We start from the raw sequence: 12,991 nt of genomic DNA on the forward strand, positions 1-12,991 counted from the left end.
TTCTTTTTAAAAACAGCCCACATACAGCTTCTTGGATGATATTGCTGAGGTACACATTTTTTACTATGTTTACTTTGAAAATTGAAGCGGACGTGTCCTCTTGGAATGATTTTTAATGTCCAGGGCAATATGTCCTGACAAAACAGTAGAAAATGATGCTATCAAAGTGAGATAAAGCTGAATGAATGAATGAATGAATGAATGAATGAATGAATGAATGAATGAATGAATTGTTATTTATTAATGTGTCATACACCTCTAAAGTGCCCAGCCTATAAGGGCTTACAAGACACAGATACACTACGCCAGCAAAAAAAAACATCAGCTGCGTACAGACAAAAACACAAAAGCTGAATTTACACAACCACAGCATGTTTAGCATGCATTATAGTGTTATGCAGAAATACATGATGTGAGAGGACTCTGGACAGACTTTCACATTAAGGCTCATCTGAATGCATTACTCAGTCTCCCACTAAACATTGTGCATATTTACTAATTTTCACCCACTGTTGATTTGGTTACATCAGTTTTCTTTCATCACTTTCCCTGACCATAGACATTGAAGTCGGGAGTGAAATTTCAGAAGAGTGGCTTTGATTAGCAATGTTATATCAGGTTGTATTTATTTAATTTCACAAAACATACAGTAATATTTGGACAATTACAGAGTTTTCCTGATTTTGCCTTTATATGCCGCCACAGTGGGTTAGAAATAAAACAAACAAGAGTTGATCAAAGTGCAGATTTTTCAGCTTTCCTCTCCGTTCACGTTCACATCAACCTAAGCAAGTAGTTTAAGTGCCTGAATGTAACCAACGTTCTGAAACGTAAAGCTACAAAACTTTAGAGTGAAATTGAAAGCAAACAGTGAGTGAAAGAGAATAAGTGCAAAAGCAGATTAATGGACACGAGTGCATGTCTGAAGGGGTAGATAAAGAAGTACTACACAGTGTTGTGTGGAATATATTTTATTCCAGCATGTTAATGAGAAGATTAATTTAGCTGTGACTTTGTCCCGTCCTCTGCCAATAGTCAACAGCAACTATAAAAAAAGCAGCAGTTGGAGGAGCTAAAAATACTCCCCAAGGAGCTCCTCATGATGTCATGAATATCATAACCATAAAACATTAGGCTTCTTAATTTTCTTTCTTTCCTCAAGCAAGGAGATACTATTTTTGTCCATATTTGCATTCTGGCATCATTACATAAACACTTGACCTACTCATGTAAGGGCCTGCCAATGCAGAGCATAACTTTGCACAAGGAGGGGAGCAAATGGAGGCCTCAACGTGGAGCACTTGTGCTGATATGTTTAAAACAGCTAAGGACGAAGAAGGGTATGAGACACAATCTGTAGCTCCATTGTGTTACATCAAATTGCTTTTATCTCTGAGAGGAGAGGACAAGAATTGAAGTCATGTCTTCACATCAGATTATGTCAGGAGTAATAGCGAGAGATTGGAAAGAAAATTCCCACAGTACACGTGCGTGTAATCAGAACATGCTTAATCAATAAAGAAAAAACACTTATAACCTATCAAAGATTTGATTTTCACGAAAAAAATGTTTTCTATTTTTGTCTTTGGTAATTTCACCAGATCTCTCCATAACGTTGGTCCCTAGTATGATAAAAAACAACTCCAGCAATAAAGATGAGGTGACCAGTATCAGATTTTTTTTCCATTATGCAAATGATGATGACTTGACACAGAAATCCAATCATCAACGTGTCTCATTTAAGTACACGCTTCTTGATATGTATCTGACATGACATGAGTGGCGATGAACATATCAGAACCCACGTGATTCTGATACACGCCTATACGCAGGCACGTGTTGTTTGATGGGGGGGGGGTTGCAACATTTCCCACCAGGCATGCATCGCGAATGGCAGTGTGGCAAAAATCAATCAGCAAAAATGGAACAAAGCGGCCATATCAGTGGTGAGATGTCACCAGTCACAGCTCTGATTGCTTCCATACTAAACTGTTTGCATCGAGCCTGAATCAGATCTCTTCAACATCGTCTCCTGGTTATGACATTTTCTGTCGCTTACCCAGATGACACATGCAGGATGGCAACTGTTCCACGTGTTTGCAAATTTAGAGAGCTGTTGTTTTCACATCAAATTCTGACATAAAACATTTGTTCTTATGAATGTGAACCAACAAATTAGATCTTTACTAAATCAGATTTAGATCCCGCATGTGGCTTTATTCTTTCACTTCACAGTCTGAGTATAATTAATTGGTCAGGGCGGGGGCGGGGAGGGGTATGGGTCTAAATGTCCAGGAATGGGTCAGAGCATTCTCTATATAAAGTATTTTGTGGGGGCTCAAGGCCTTTGGATACTTTTTAATGCATCATAAAATGGGCCATTAAAACACATTTTCAAAATTCGAAATAGCTTTTTAAATTTTGTAAAGTTCCCACCCCAATGCACAGAGGCGGTGAGAAGTGTGTATCTGTATTTTAGAGTTCAGTGATCTAATAAAATTCGTACCAACCAATTTGCTTGAGTATGCTACACTCATGGAATTATGATACTGGCTGTGCAAGTACAAAGAGGACAACAGAGGGGGAAAAATACACTTTCAATGGTATTTCACTACTAAATGGATTTTCAAAAGACATTAACTAAACACATCTTCTCTATTTTATCACTCTAATTATCCAGCAGCCCAGCAGGAAAACTCTCAGTACTCTCTACGGAGCATCTGCCCTTGAACCCCACAAACAGCTCTTGTCTTTGGGGCAGTTTTTACGAGTTTTACATTCATCACACTGAGGTGTGCTGGTGGCAAAAAGTACTTTGAAAAGGAATGGCTATTGGCTGGTTACTTTATTTTTCAGAGAATTAAAATCCTCACTGTATGACTTTTTTTTTCATTGAAATGTTATTATTCTGCTCTGAGAACTGTTGAAGTCTAGAGTGTGATTGTTTTTTTGCCATGCCAATCGTGTTGCCAGCAGGTAATCAATCAGCCCTGCTGCTGGGGATCTCAGCTGTAAATGTGTCCTACCTATCAAGGCAAGGACACTATCTAGGGACCTATTATGGAGGCATCAGGATCTCAAGTAGGAGGTTTGGAAAACTCCTATGGAGCTAATACAGTCTCAATATTAACAAATGCACAGGACGTTTCACAGGTGCGTAGGACAAGGTTCACAAACGTATTCATGATGCACACACAAACATACACCTGATTTACAAACGGTCTGTGGACTTCGCTGCATTTGTGTGGGAATTTTTGAGACTTCCCTGACTTTTCTCAACCCACAAATTTTTAAACACGGAATGATCTGCAACCAATCAGATATCTTCCTTGTTTTAGCCAATCATAAGAGAGGCACCCCACATGGGGGATGATTTACTCATAAGGCCATCACATTAAGCCATTCAAACCGCACTATATGCACATGAATTTCAGTCAGTTCAACATTGCTTCCAGCAACAACAGTGGATAAGTAAGTGAAACATTGAATTTAACATGTTTGCTACTTAATCCCTTTGCTATGAGAAGTTGTTTAGTTATTAATCTTAATTGCTTTAATTGTGCAACTATTGTTTTAGCTCCATACACTTCAATATGAATTGTAATCTGGTATTCATTTTTCTTCCCCATGGGTGTAATTTTGTTTGGAAAAGCAGAGGGGGAAGAAAGAATAGTGGGGTTCTCTTGCAGAGAAAAAAAAGGAACCAAATTTCCTGCATTTCTACATAAATTGGGACTATGGTAACACAAAATCCCCAGAATTCATTAAGCTGGACATATTCATATATTCTGCCCAAACGCATGGTTGAAAAATATTTATGAGGAAAAGGTGCCGTCTGTATCATTAAACGGAAGGGCAATTGACAGAGAATTGAGAGGATCATTTAATAAAAACAAGAACTCTTCATCATTTATATGCATTTTGTGTGTGAGTTAAAATAATCAGAGTTTGTTAAACTGTTTGTATTTTTTATTAATATAACGTTTTTCATGAAGGGGGTACTTTGTGTTTCTGCTTGTTCTTGTCCCAAACTCTGTGTTTTGATCCACCTCTTCCTCATCTGACTTCTAACATTAAAGTCAACATAAAAGCATCACTGTTGAAGGTGAAGCAGAAGCCACAAACAATGATTGAAACATTGTCAGTGAATGCCTTTTTCTTTCTTTTATTCAACTTTATATCTCCATCAATCGTTCCCTTCTGAATTTGGGTATAAACATTTCCAGCAATGTAAAATGGGCTATTGTTAAAACAGAGGTTTTTTGCTTTGCAGTATCACCTTGTTTATGCGGAGGATGGTGAAGGTTTGAGGCAATCTGTTGTTTTGTTTTGATTCATTATCATTGTATGGTTACGATAATTCATTTAACTGAAATGAACAGGACTGTAAATATAACAAACAGGATTTAATGGATTTTTAGACTGGATTTAACTGAACCTTTTTGCCTTTCTGTTTAATTTCTAATTGGATCTAACAAGAAAAAGAGCTGCAAAATGTTAGGAGCGACTCACCTTGGGCTGAAGGGTGTAAAAGTTATTTTTTTTAAAGATTCTATGGTGTTTGGCCTTTGACAAACTTAAAGACTTACTGAGAGCTGTTTGAGTGGGCTGTTAGAGATAGTGGACTTCAAACCAAAGCACTGAATGAGTTCATCTTTTTCTCATTATATAAGAGTGAAAGTGAGAATACATTTTTTTTCTTTGGTCAAAAGGTCCATCGTGTTATTTCAAACATTTTTAAAAATAAAGGAGATGTAGGACTTGTTTAAATTTATCCAAAAGTCAAGGTTTTGCAGAGTCCATTTGCAGCTTATTCATTTCCAAGAGCAACAACACAGCAGTCATTTGAACAACAAGAAAATTATTCAGAATACCGAAGTGACAGGAGTTAAAACAGTGATAGAAATAGCCTGAGCTACTTTTCACATGAAGAGCCAAGTCTAAAAATACATCTCTTACCGCTGCAGTTTGCACCTATAATGCAATTATATAGCTGTTGCCTGGAGCTTTAGTAGATGTCAAATTCATTAAATACACTTACTGTATATAAGATGAAAACTGTGCTCAAATCTTCTAATTCATAAATTGGTTTGAGAGAGAAACCAACCTGGAGGGGTCCTCCGCCTTTGAGAAGCTGCCTTTCACCTCAATGCTGTTCAATTTGTTCTCAAACATCCCATAACTCAGTGTCACCTGCAGACAACGCGCACAAGCACACACATCTGTAACAAGAGGTGCAGCTAAGTCGATGTCTCTTTGTGTATTGTAAGTGTGTGTGTGTGTGTGTGTGTGTCTGTGTGTGTGTGTGTGTGTGTGTGTGTGTGTGTGTGTGTGTGTGTGTGTGTGTGTGTGTGTGTGTGTGTGTGTGTGTGTGTGTGTGTGTGTGTGTGTGTGTACATGATGATACCTGCTGTGGTACGCTTCTTTGTCTGATGAGTAGCAGGTTTTCCAGATGGGAGTGGAATAAAGGACACTGGACCATAGAGATTCCCAGCTTTTTCTCCACAATGAATCCCACGGTACAGTCATCTGGAAGACGGATCTTTGCTGACGTCCGCTCGAACCTGGAGCCACTGAAATGCATATCCACATACAAAACTTATAATTGTTGTTTTTTTCCTCACTCTTTCTCTCTCATTTGAATAGTTCACAACACTGCTCTTTTTGCATTCTTTTTCTGGGGTTTGTTTGGAATCGATTTGGAGGAGCATATATCCCCAGAACTCTCTCCAGCCACCTTGTCTGGAGTAAAACGAGGCATTCCCAGTCAGATGAGATGAGTCTCCATGAGTCCGTGATGCTCCCTGAGACCTCCTTCTAATAGAACATATCAGGAAGCATCTTGATCAGGTGCCCAAACCATCTTAACTGGCTCCTTTGACTGTGGAGGAGCATTCACAACCTGCGTCTTTTGTTCATAGCCATTAGGGAGGGTTGGACTGTACCGTAGATGGACTGGTAAACGTCAATGCCCCAGTCCGCCTGTTAATCTCCCTCACTATTCTGCCTTCACCCATAAACAAAATCCCTAGACATTTAAACTCCTTCACTTGAAGCATCAGCTCCTGTGACCTTTCAATTACATTCTTTTGAGAGGAAAATTATCCAAAGAAAGATTTAAAACTGCCCATTTTTTACCCTACAGGGATGTAACTGGGGAAATTTCATGTTGCAGCCCATTAACTACTTATCAGGTGTATTTTAATGCTGACCTTTTCAAAAGAACACCATAAATTTCTAGAGTGATTCCCTGCAATTAATCCTTCCTGAGAGCTGAAATTTAGCTTAGCCTGATGTTTCTCTTAACATTTAGTCAGATTTATTTCATTCATTAAAGTCCTTCTAAAGAGGCAGTTTTGTCTGTGTATACCTTATGAACTTGAGTGTTTGCTAAAAAGATTAGAGAATAACATCGGATGGCTGAGAGTGTGAAATTTCCATTTTTTCTTACATGAGATCTTCTTCTTCTTCTTCTTCTTCTTTCAGGAAAACAAAGACAATATTGTATGTACCATGCTTTTGGGCCTTTGAAACTCAAATCTCAGCCATAACTGTATCTCTAAGCAACCATTATGTAAGGCCTTAAAATAAATTATAAAATCTTGAGCGTGATAAATTACCTGCTATATTTCAACCAAGCTTCAAGTCAATTTCCCAGGCTGGAGCTAAAAAGAAGTAGCTGCCTGGGGGATAGGAACTCAATCTAAATACTCTCCATTTAATTAAGTGAGGAAACTTTTGAATCTATGCCCTAAAAGCAAAGCAATACAAACTGCAAAAACGGATTTAACTGTGTTTGATATCAGCAGGTTAGATCTTCCTTTAACAGTCACAAAGAAAGATATTTGGTTCCCGTGACAACACAGGACATTTACACACACACACTTATGTAAATTTGTCCTTACCTTGCCCACGGGGCCATCTTTTCTGCCAGCCGCTGGCTCAGACAGAAACCTGCTCCTCCTGTGGCAAACCAGAATCGCACTTCTCTCTGAAGAACGACAAGCATACGTAGTTTTCAACAGACGTGGAAACAAAGAAAAAATGCATGAAGGACTGTGTTGTGGGTATTCTGCTAGTGATGCTCAAGGGCCCCAACAAGAAAAAACCTAAGAAAAAGCAACTGCACTACATGGACCAGTCAGTGCAGAATAAAATTATCCCTGCACTGGTAACTTGCTGTGGTTGTCAGATTTTGCTTGGCAGCATTTGTAGATGAGTAAGGAACTAAAGAACGCAACAGAAGAATTCAGAAATATCCTCTCTGAAAGCCCTTCTACATATAAAAAAAACTGCATTGATTAGTCTCCGTATATTTTCACTTAAAAGGGTAAAAAGTCACTTTGTCTTTCAAATTGTCTGTCCTTCAAATAAAAAGCCTCTTACCTGCATCCCTTTAAAGAGTTTGCTTTTAATGTGTCCAATCTGTTTCCAAGTCACGTTTCAAACTCTTGCACACAACAGTCAACAGAAATGTCAAGACGCACGCACACGCTTACCTTCCATATGGGAGTGAAGAACAAAGCATTGGAACATAAAACTAAATCTGTATACACAGCAACATAAAACCAGTCAAACACTCACTCAAGTGTTACAGATATTGAGAAAAACTGCACTTTGTCTCTCTTGCTTTCTCCCCGTCAGACATGCATGCACAATGTCTGTGATTTAACCGGGGAAGTGTAGGAGAAAAAGGTTGCCTGCGTCGCCGACTGAAGTGCTACGGGTTTCTATTCATTGCTCGGTTCTTTCTAAACCAGCTCATTAAGAGAACGGTGTCTCTATCTGCTATTTCTGTCCCATTTCTCAAGCAGATAGCTTTTTTCCTCCCTCTCTGTGTAAACTGTTTGATATTTTACGAAGGTAAATGAGGTCTGCTTGTGCGTGAGATAAAGAGTTTAACATACCACAAACCACAGAGCAGGTAGCGCCATTTTTTTCCACCGTACCGTCCTGTTTGACTTACAGTAGTATTAACACTTCCCGTCTTGATTTATTATTTCCTTTTCTTCATCCTTTTCACAGTCTGTATTTCTTTTTCTTATTTTATCTGATGTTTATTCATTGACAATGAATTCACAGTTAGCATATCATATTGTTGTAATCATACTTTTTTCTTTTAATGGATATGTTAGTCATTCCTTATCTAATCACTGCCTTTTCTCTTTCAGCCATCCTTTTCTTTCAGTTCCTTATTATAATTTTTCTCCTATCTCCATCTTTTTCTCCATTTGATTTTCTTGACTCGATTTCTTTTTCTTGATTTGCATCCCTTCCAATCCTTTAGTTCCTTAAACCATATTTCCTTCAGGTATTTACCTTCCTTTCTGCCCTCTCCTTTCAAAATAGTTTTCCCATCTATCCCTCCATCACTTAAAATTCCCTCATTTCCCATCCCAGTCTTTCTTTTCATTCCTCAATTTCTTGTTCTTATTCCTCCTTTCATTCTCTTCTCTGCCTCGCAACACTGACGGGAAATTGAAAAAGACAGGCAGGGAGATGTAAGAAAAGGAGAGGAGGAGACGGAGAGGATCCTGACATTCGTTTTTATTTGCCCCTGAACAGGGGGTGGGGGGTGAAGGAACAGAAGAGAGAGGAGAAGGGAAACAGGAAGCCAAGCCTAATAAAGATCTATTTTTCAACATAAATGGATGCAATCAGAGCAGAGAATGTGACACTGGGAAGATGGAGGGTGTAATTTCAAGAAATGAACGAGAGAGATAGAAAAGTGCAGAGAGATTACTGGAATCATGATGCACTTTAAATCAATATGAGCTTTAATTCCATAAACGCAGTACCACACAAACACACACATGCACACCCTTAAATGGTTTTCTGAGTATTACAGTTGCTCAATACACACACCTGCATATACATGGAAAAGAACTCCACCTCAGTATTTGTGTGTGTGTGTGTGTGTGTGTGTGTGTGTGTGTGTGTGTGTGTGTGTGTGTGTGTGTGTGTGTGTGTGTGTGTGTGTGTGTGTGTGTGTGTCACACTAGATGCCAACCATGCAAAACACTCCCCAAGTCAACAAGAGCCAGAGAGCTACACATTTCATGCACTTCCACTCACCCATTCATCCACATATGCATACAGACTTAATTACATCCTGCTTCATCATCCCTTTAGCGCTGCTGAGAGAGAGGGGGAGAAAAATAGAGCAAAATATGGATTTTGAATAACTGTGATTAACCTGTCTGGGCAATAAATCGGCAAAAAGCCAATAGGAGCAACTGTCAGTTTTGTTTTACTGCTTTTTATTGTCACCAGCTGAACAAAAAGATCAGAAAGAGCAGGAGGAAAATTGAGGTCTACAACAGGTTGATAAGCAGAGAGAGAGTGAGAGGACAGGCAATGAGAAAGGAATGTGTCTAAATGATTCTCATTTTGCAGGTTTGGCCATCATTCCTATTAGGCAGGCTCAACTTCACTTAAGCCTGACTCGTGCAGCTTCTCAATACAGCCCCCTGGTAGTGAGGGCATTTGAATAAAGAGTGCACGCTTGTGTTTGGGTTAATGGTCACTATCAGTTACTTTCATTTTTAAAAACCGAATTAAGTCTGTTAACATCCAGACCATTTTCTTATGAGGAGCACCAGAAACATTTCCTGGATGGTAAAAAAAAAATGTTTCTACTAAATGTTTGATAGCTGAAATACACCGAATCAGCTGGTTGACAACATCAACAGGAAGCAATCCCAGGATTTAAAATTAAAAGTGTTCAAATGCTTTCTGTTTTCCCTAATGATGTGGCAGGTATTAATTATGAAAAGTACTAATTTAATTCCTCTGGTTGGTGGATCTGTGGGTTCTCTTAAATGCTGCTTCAGCTGCAGTTCGAGAATACGCTCATACTTCCACATGTACAATGTATTAGACTGCTGAAGCGTTTAGCTATGTGCATATTTTACTTTTGTTGAATAAAAGATATCAATTCCCTTTTTTCATGGCTATAAAAATCAAAGAGAATAAAGGAAATATGGGTGGATAAGAAGCTAAATAATTTCAGATGGTAGGCCAGCAAGAAGAAATAAAAGTGTTATCAGCCCATATAGATTGAATTCAGTGTAGGTTATCGGAGAGCTGACCTGACCTTGACTTAAAAAAGGCATATGCATTATTCATTACTATTGTTTGTATATTAATGAGACTTTCAGTAAGTTCATTACAAAGTTCAATTAAGTGTCACTGCTACTGATGAATCTACCACGATACCTAAAGATACCTAAAAGCCCAGAAGTGGGTTGAGTTAAATGATCAGTGTGATATGCTACCGTTGCATTTCCCTCCAGCAGTTCGTGAGCAGTGATGGGCTTGTCCAGGCTCGGTTTGCCCACATAGATATCACCCTCCTGAGGGAAGGTCAAGAGCAGAGACAGGAGAGCCTCAGGGTTCACGTAGTTATCATCGTCTACATGGCAAAACCACCTGAGGAGCAACAGAGGGAAGAGGAGAAAAACGATTGAGCTGTCAATACTACAGTTTGTACATCGACGTTGAATCTCAGGCATCCAGGTCATTGTCATTCTAAAGGCTGAAACACAAGATAAGAGGACTTCTTTTCTTGTTGTTTTTTTGCTTTCTATTGTAGCAATAAGGACTACCGCTGTTTGTTTTCATAGTGTGGGGTCTCTCATCTCCTCTTCAGCCCTACACTTTTTCAGCCAGGCAAATAAGTGAGTTGAACACTCATTTTTCTCTTTCTTTGGTACCAACAAGAAACAATACAAGTCAATGTTGCACAAATTTTAGTGCATTTGCTACTGAATTTTTAATGTTTTGGTCAAATGCTCTTTTAAGACTGCCACTGAAAATTATAATTGTTATTTTTATTATTATTATTATTAATAAAAGGAGCATTTTCCATTGGCATTTGTATTTGAGAGCTTAATTAAATTTAATAATTGAAACCAAAAACCATAAAATGTCTTCGTTATACACATTCAGAAAAAAAATAAAGACGATTAAGCTTAAGCTACCGTCAAAAGATTTAATCCACATGCTGTTTTGTATTTTTTTAACAGAGCCAAAATTGTTTGGGGCTTTGCCTCCCTACTCCTTGCAGTCATTGATCACTGCATCCTTGTTTTCATCAGTTTGTACTCTCCAAGGCATTCTAAAAAATAAAGCAAGATCACTGAAAAGCAGGAAGAAAGTTGTCTGGAAACATATTGTTCTATTTGTTTTGCCAAGTTAAATTTTGACTTCAAACATCTGATGTTATCTTTTGCTTTAGAAACTTTAAAAATTCTGCATAAAAACCAAAAAGGTTGCTTTACACATCAATAAAACGCATTCAATATTTTGCCATTTATCCAGACTCAAACTAGATGGGACTCCAACACAAGTGGAATTTACAGAACTCAAACCTGAGGGACTCAAACCCAAACAGAATGTACAGGACTCAAACCTGATTATACAGCTGTTAAAAAACAGCCTTTTCCATGATTTTACTAAGAAAGGGGGAGGTTTGATACTGGCTTACACTGTAGCTGCTCATAAGTGTCCTGTCTTGACTGTTCTTTTTTAAAAGTGGCTTAATAACAGCTGTTTTTAGGTACTGAGGAAAGATACCTGAAAGCAGAGATGTATTTATAATGTCGAGAAGCTCTGAGGACATGGAATGTGCAACATTCTTCAAAAACCCTGTTGGCAGAGTATAGCATAGCAGAAGAATTGGATATTGTATCTACAAAGGATGTGATCAAAAAGTAGATGGTAAAGAGAAGATGACCTCTGACAAAGCCCTGTGGAACACCACTCTTTACAAGTAAGGGTTGTGACTTAAAAGGTTTGAGATGAACTGACTGAGTACGAATGGAAAGGTATGAGTGAAACAGGGTCAACGCAGTGTTGGTGATTCCAATAGAGACAAGACGGTCAAGAAGGATGGTGGGAGAAACTGTGTCAAACACTACAGATGAGAATGATTACAGTTAAAAGTCCAGAGTGTGCAGCCAACAGGAAATCATTGGTGATTTTTGCCATGGTGGTTTGTAATGTGAAGTGGACAGTAACCACACTGACCTTTTCATGGACATCATTGTTCGACAAGTGATCATGAGCCTGTGTTGAGTTGGGAGGACCCAAATGCAGGAGATGAGGCAGCAGGATTATCAAAATAAATCAGGTAACAGGTCACAAACAAAACCAAAACTACAGTAAAGAACAAAATGACAAAAGTTTGACAAACTCAAAACCCAACCCCATTTATCCTACACCATAGCAGAAGCTGTGCTGCAACACTTTTTTTCAGAATCTTTGAAGGTGGTAGATTGCATGGTAGATTGGAAAGTGGCAAGATCCAGTTTTCTTAAGTATGAGAGTTATAATTGCAGCATTAAGGAGTGACAAAACAAAAACAAATGTCAGTGGGGGGTGTATAATGGTTGTTATGATGGGTAACAGTGAAGACAGACATGCTTTTATCAACTTAGTGGGTATGGGATTAATCAATTAACTCAATCAACTTTATTTCTATAGCACTTATCACAGATAAAAATCACAAAGTGCTTTACAATAAAAGCGGAGCAGGATAAAAGAAGAAGAATAAAACAGCAGGGATTAAGAACATAAAAAAGAGCAAAATAAAACAGAGTTTAAAAAAGGTTATTCAGTCAACTAAAAGCGTGTCCAAATAAAAGGATCTTCAGTTGTCTTTTAAACGAATCAGCACTGTTGGTCAGGTGCATGGAGAGAGGAAGAGCGTTCCATAGTCGAGGGGTGATGGACTGAAAAGCATGATATCCTCTTGTCTTAGACTGGGATCTTGGGACAGATAATACGTTTTGTTCTGATGACCTGAGTGAGCGAGCTGGGGCATAAACAGTTAAAAGAACACAAATATATTTTGGGGCTTGGCCATTAAAAGCTCTAAAAGTCAGTGCAAGAATTTTAAAATCAATTTGTTGCTTAACTGGCAGCCAATGTAAAGAAGATACAATAGGGGATATGTGGTTCCATCTATGAGCAGCATCAAGTGGGCAGG

General features: G+C 38.5%; 1 protein-coding gene across 1 annotated transcript in view; it reads right to left on the reverse strand.

The window, feature by feature from the left end:
- Positions 1 to 12,991, reverse strand: part of mfng (MFNG O-fucosylpeptide 3-beta-N-acetylglucosaminyltransferase) — a 37,000-nt gene that overhangs the window by 1,532 nt on the left and 22,477 nt on the right. Inside the window, exons 4-7 of the mRNA XM_061720648.1 lie at positions 10,278 to 10,431; positions 6,906 to 6,991; positions 5,408 to 5,573; positions 5,108 to 5,193 (exon numbers count right to left, since the gene is read on the reverse strand). Of these exons, the coding sequence (XP_061576632.1) occupies positions 5,108 to 5,193; positions 5,408 to 5,573; positions 6,906 to 6,991; positions 10,278 to 10,431 (492 nt within the window). The remainder of the gene's footprint in view (positions 1 to 5,107; positions 5,194 to 5,407; positions 5,574 to 6,905; positions 6,992 to 10,277; positions 10,432 to 12,991) is intronic.

Source organism: Cololabis saira, chromosome 1 (assembly GCF_033807715.1).
Source record: "Cololabis saira isolate AMF1-May2022 chromosome 1, fColSai1.1, whole genome shotgun sequence".
In the NCBI taxonomy this organism is placed as follows: Eukaryota; Metazoa; Chordata; class Actinopteri; order Beloniformes; family Belonidae; genus Cololabis; species Cololabis saira.